General features: G+C 37.2%; 1 protein-coding gene across 1 annotated transcript in view; it reads left to right on the forward strand.

Moving 5' to 3' along the window:
* The window catches only part of IMPG1 (interphotoreceptor matrix proteoglycan 1), a 51,740-nt gene extending 46,103 nt beyond the window's left edge, over positions 1 to 5,637 (forward strand). The window contains exons 15-18 of the mRNA XM_030236318.2: positions 2,943 to 3,153; positions 4,844 to 5,020; positions 5,120 to 5,301; positions 5,606 to 5,637. Of these exons, the coding sequence (XP_030092178.2) occupies positions 2,943 to 3,153; positions 4,844 to 5,020; positions 5,120 to 5,301; positions 5,606 to 5,637 (602 nt within the window). The remainder of the gene's footprint in view (positions 1 to 2,942; positions 3,154 to 4,843; positions 5,021 to 5,119; positions 5,302 to 5,605) is intronic.
* The last annotated feature ends 363 nt before the right edge of the window (positions 5,638 to 6,000 follow it).

Below are 6,000 nucleotides of genomic sequence, written 5' to 3' on the forward strand. Positions count from 1 at the left end.
AAACAATTTCTGATTGTTATTGCAATGTAGTAAGCAAATCATGGTTTAGAGCATCATTCGATTTTTTTAAAGGGATACAGCATTCAAAACAAAAGGAGACAATGTGTTGGAATATTTGGATTCTACAGACACTCATTAATTGGGCATGACTTTATGTAGTACTCCATAGATTTGTAATTCTAGAATCCCTCTATTTTATCTTTCAAATAAGTTTTTTTTTTATCTTTCAAATAAGTTTGTAGTCTTTGCTAAATAGTAGGGAGTCAATAACTACCTATCTGGATACTATTCTTACACCAAAACCTTAGTGTTTTCAAAAACTACACTATTTTATAAATTTGAAGCCTGAATCTGTTTTCAGGCTCTGGTAATTATTTCAGAGTTGAATTTCATTTCATTGTCATGGAGAAGTACAATAGCAAAGGTATGCAGATTCCTCAAGCTGTCTTTTTCTGTACAGATCTATGACAATTCTGGAACAAAAATCCATTTATAATTCAGTTTCTAACCAGTTTTCATTTTACATATGTCTTTGTGGCCACTAAAAGCATAGGTAGCTAGCGGTGAAGAAAGCTAACAAAATCACAGTATTCTACCCATCAAATAAACCATGATAAACTGATATTTGATGAATAAAGTATCAAATTAATTAATTATAAGAGTGGACTTTGGGCTGCCATATGTTCCCTGCTTTAGTAATAAATTTTCATTAAATAAAAATTAAAATAAGAAAGATCCTAAAATGCAAATTCAGAAAAAAATTTTAGTCTTTCGTCTTCATCTGATATGCTTTATTGATATGGTATTTCAACATTAATTCAAGAAAAAAGAGAATTCATTGCAGAGAGTTTGCGGAAAGAGTTGTTTTTTCGAGGCTTAAAAGCTTATTAAGTAGTATGTAGTAGTATCTATAGTTTATAAAGTGGCTTATAGAGTCAAAATAGAAGAAATTGTGTTTACAAAGCCAGTATATTCCAGTACAGGTGTGTCAAAGCCAAATGTGTTTTAATTTCAGAAAACATACCAAAAAAATAAACCCCAACCTGTGTATCAAGTTAAGGTAATATAAGCAAATTCCTCTTTATGTGAAACTGAGAGCCATCTAGTGGTAGCGATGTTCTACCAAAGTGAAACACAGATGGGAACTGACAGTCCAAAATCTGTACCAAGAGCAGCAGCTCTTGGTACAGAGCTGCAAAGGGCTGACTGCACAGCAGCTGCAAAGGGCTGACTGCACTGATCATAAATAATACTGTAAAGTAGGACTTTTCAAAATACCTGCACGAAATATGCCATTAGTACTTAATAATTAACAACTAATAATTATTTTTATAATTGTTTTTTTTTAAATCATTAATAATTAATTTCTGTGGAAACAGAAAATATAACAAAGTATGAACGTGTGTGCATAAGGAAGATGAAAGGAAGATGAAATATTATCACGAGAGCTCAGCCCACCCAAATGCTCGAGCCAAGCTCTACTTGTTGGAGTTTACGTGTGCTGACACTCCCAATCCAGGAGCAAAGCACACATCAAGCCAACATGCACACTGAATAGAGCAAAGGGAAATGGTGCACACTAAAACCCACTAGTCAAAAATAAAAACCGGGAATTAGCCATAAAATTATCGAGGGATAAAAAGTGAACGGCTCTGATGGATTCATTTCTACCCCTGAAGAATATCCCAGTGTGTGTCTGAGATTTCCAGTACTCCTATAACAAATGCAATCTTCATTTTTCATTTAAATTAGTATTAGTGAGCATCTGGTGTATAGAGCATGAATGGCTGCAGAAGAAAACTCATCCCAGTTACAAGCTGCAATATCCAGTACAAACCTTCCCTTTAAACTACATCATTATAAAGGGCCACAAGCCCAGCTCATACCATTGTATCTGCTCTCATTTCCTTCTCTGCTCTCTTTTCCTCATTTTGTCCACCTTTTTTTTTGTTTGTTTTCCTTTCTGGATTCATACATCTTACTGGTGCTGTTGGATGATAAGAACATATTTGTATCCCCTGATCTGCTTCTCACCTTTTGCCTTCTAAGGTTTTTGCTCCATGGTACTCAGGAAACAGACTCCATGAGACAGGACAGGTGGATGCAGCCCTCCTCCTCATCACCCCAGCAGTACAAGTTGGGTTGGCAGAGAATGGGAAAGGAGAAGCAGACTTGTGTAACAGCTGTCTCTGATTTGGGCCTTCCCATGAACATCAGCAGGGTCCTTTTCCCTTAATCTTACAGAGGCATCCCTTACTAATATTTAAAAAACAAAACAAAAAACCAAGCAGGCCTTCCCAATGTTAACATACCTCAACACACAAAAACTTACACAAAAAAACAAAAACCAAAACTCCCAACAAACAAACAAACCCCAAAGTAACAACAACAACAGCACAAACAAAAATATCCCAAGTAAACAAAAAAAAAAAAAAAAACCACCCACACATAAAAAACCCAACACTACAAAGCCTGTAAGCATATTCTTTGGAATATGATTGTATTTGTACATTGCAGGTCTTAGTATTGTGCAATATTCAACAATCAAATTCCATTCCTCTGTCATGTCCTAAATGATGTGTTTAAGAACACATCATTAGAGTTGAAATTATTTCTCTCACTTAAGGCTGTAGCACAGGATCCATGAGTATGCGTGTATGTGAGTATACACAGCAAAAACAGGGTAAAAATCATCCAAATGTGAAAATCCTTGTCAGTGAGATGAAAACAAACTCACTGCTTAACAGAGATGGGGTAAATCAGTGCAGATGTCAACATGAACTGGCTGTGTCCTGTGTGTCCTTCCATACTGGACAACATCCTCCTATCAGCCCAGCCAAGTGGCAGGCCAGTAAACACGAGCTGTTTTCTCTGGCTGCCACAAGCCCTGCCAAGGCCCTTTGGGATAACGCTCCAGTTAATGATTTCCCCATCCTTTACAGCTGATCAGGCAGACCCCTGCAAATTCATGGCTTGTGACAAGTTTTCCGAGTGCGTGCTGAACGAGTGGACCAGGGAGGCCGACTGCCTTTGCAAGCCTGGCTATGCCAGCCAGGACGGGCTGCCCTGCCGGAGCCTGTGCGAGCTGCAGCCCCACCTCTGCATCAACGGCGGCAAGTGTGAGCTGGTGCCAGGAAGGGGAGCTGTCTGCAGGTAAGGAGATTGATGAGCTCTGTTAACAGCCCCATAAACCATGCTAATAAGCCAAAAGCTGGGCGTTTGGATGCTGTAAGTCAAGCTGCAAATACCCTTCTGAAGTATAAATAGACTCAGCATGGATAAATCAATTTCTGCCTGTTAATGTACACGGAACATTATGATCTAGTTATTTTTAAAGATGCTTCAGAAATTTATTAGAAGTTCAGCATCATTGGCAGTGATGACACACACAAAGGCATGCATTCATTTCAGATTTCCAAACACATTTTGGAAAAATGAAATAACACATTCACAGTTTTGCTACTGATTACATTGTAGCACTTTATGAAGTTACATTTTTCTAAGATATAATAAGAAGGAAATCTTTATTCATACAGACTGTGATTCCAGTCTACCCAATAAAGCACATGAAGGCTGAAGCTGCTTTCAGGGATTTCTGGGAAAGACTTGAAGATTAGCAGCTCTTCCTTGCTGCAAATATATTTCTTAAGGCTTTTTAAATGGAATTATTTTAAGTCAATACTGAGAACTACACAGTACTTGAACATATTCACTCTCTTTTTCAAAGTATCAAGTTTCTTCTTGTTGTAAGACTCAACAATTCAGAGCATTATGTGAAACTGTGTACTAGACTGGCACACAGTAGCTGACCAGCCATGTACAGAAGCAAGAATCAAGTTACAATTCTTGCATTTGTTTATTTTCTCCCAATACTTTGACAAGATTAACAATACATTACCTTACTTAGGATTAACGTCAAAAATTAGGACCACTGAAAAAATTATTCAAATTATTCACTGTAACAACCCAACTACCAAAATTAATTTTCTTCAATGGGCATCACAGGAATTATATTGAATTCACCACAGGTACTGCCTGACTTTCAGAGTCACAGTACAGCAGCTGCAGCATTTAGTACTGGAAATCAGCCTGTGACCTAGAAAGGTCCTCTTCAAAACTTTGCTGAGGTAGCAAGGGGTCTGACCTACTCCTCCAAGACTGATGCACTAAGGAAAACAACCCTTTCTCCACCCAGAAAAACCCTGAATGTACAGTTATAACCAAACCATCATGAGGAATTATAAAAGTACTAAAAGTAATAAATGAAATTTTTTGTGAATTAGAGCAAGTCAAATTCCCACCAGTGTCGGACTGACAGCTTGTGCAAACTCATACTGTCAGAGAGAAAATTATGGCCTACAATTAGTCCTTGTGCTCCATGTAAATTCACTTTCCCCTTGTCTTAAAAGAGGAGTAGAGTCCTGCTATTTGTAGTAAAACCTTACTTCCAGACCTTGCTCCCCAGAATAAATAAAATATAAGCTTCAAAGTTGTGTTCAGACATTACCTTAAAACATACTTGAACTTCTAAAGTTCTAAACTACAAATGTTACCTGTGGGGTCAGAAATTTGTCAGAGATATTTAAAATGCATTATTTCCTTAAAATTTGTAGGTCAGCAAGGAATATGTCAGTGTCTTTTTATTTAAAACTCACTCTCGAATGTAAAAATATTATCTATCCCTATCATCAATCCCATTATTTTCATGCAGGCACATAATTATTTGTAGTGGAAATAATGAGTTCATATTACATTGCAGATATTCCTTTCTTTTTGTTTAAGATACACATTATTTTTTGCCTTGAAGTTCTGTACATTTTTTCTCTTCCTTTCCTTATTTTAGATGCCCTGTACGTAGACACCAGCTTTACCAAGGACAGCGCTGTGCAAAATTTGTTCCAGAACCCACACAACCCTTCATTTTTAAACCTCTCATTCTTGGCTTAGGAAGCCTTGGTTTTCTTTTCATCATTTTAATTATTAAGATAAGAAGAAAATGCAAAAGAAACTCTAATTTGCAGTAAGCTGCTCACAATCTTTTCCTTCACATTTCAAAATATTCCTTTTGTTTCTTTTGCAATTTAAAATCTTACCTAAACAAAAATGTTCTGCATTGTAGAGGTCCTACTCTCAGCAGCTGCAATCCAGAAAATGCTGTAAGGATTAATCCTGCTTTTGAACACGATGAATCCCTATCTAGCTTTTGTCACACGGCTTGCAGTGTAAGTGCTTGTCTCAGTTCCTCAGAGATCCTTGATCACGAAGCATTACATGAACTTGAAAACACAATTCAGCCTGGAGGTAAACTGCATGGAAATCCCTTTCTCATCCCCCAACAAACAGCCCCGCCTGAAATAACAGGTCCACCTTCATGTATTAACTCCACAACTAAATCAAACTTGAAGCTACTCTCTTGCTTGGCGATTTCAGAATTGAAAATACTAATGCATTCATTGCTTTCCACATTTACTGCAGCATAGTTTTCATAACAGGACTGTAGAACTGCTTTTCTTACAGCTCTCTTGCATGGCTCTGGCAGTCTATCCTAGAGTGCTTTTAGACTTTTAGAGGAATAATTATTGGTCTGGTTTTTTTTCTCTTGTAGGTCACCAGATGAGTTTACAAAACCAAGACTGACAAGTTAGTCTCTGGAATTCTTCGTTTCCAGCACCAGCCAGACAAAACCAAGGTTTGTGACTATTTTCAAGAACCTTAAAAATCTGGTTTGTCCCATTGTTAACGTCACCAGGGAGCCTCTTTGTAGTAATTGCATACAAAGAAAAGCTCAGATTTTTTGATGCTTGATATGACAACTACATTTTCTTCTTAAATGTTTTTACGCAACAAAGTTCTATTTTGTATAACCATGAGGTAATGTGGCAGTCGCTGGATCATGTGAAAGAAGAAGAAATACCTGAAATGACAAATTGACACAAAATGCAATCCAAAGGAGAGGTTTAAATAGCAGTACTAGCTCGCTTAAAATCTCAGACCACTCTG

The sequence above is a fragment of the Serinus canaria genome, chromosome 3 (genome assembly GCF_022539315.1).
Source record: "Serinus canaria isolate serCan28SL12 chromosome 3, serCan2020, whole genome shotgun sequence".
In the NCBI taxonomy this organism is placed as follows: Eukaryota; Metazoa; Chordata; class Aves; order Passeriformes; family Fringillidae; genus Serinus; species Serinus canaria.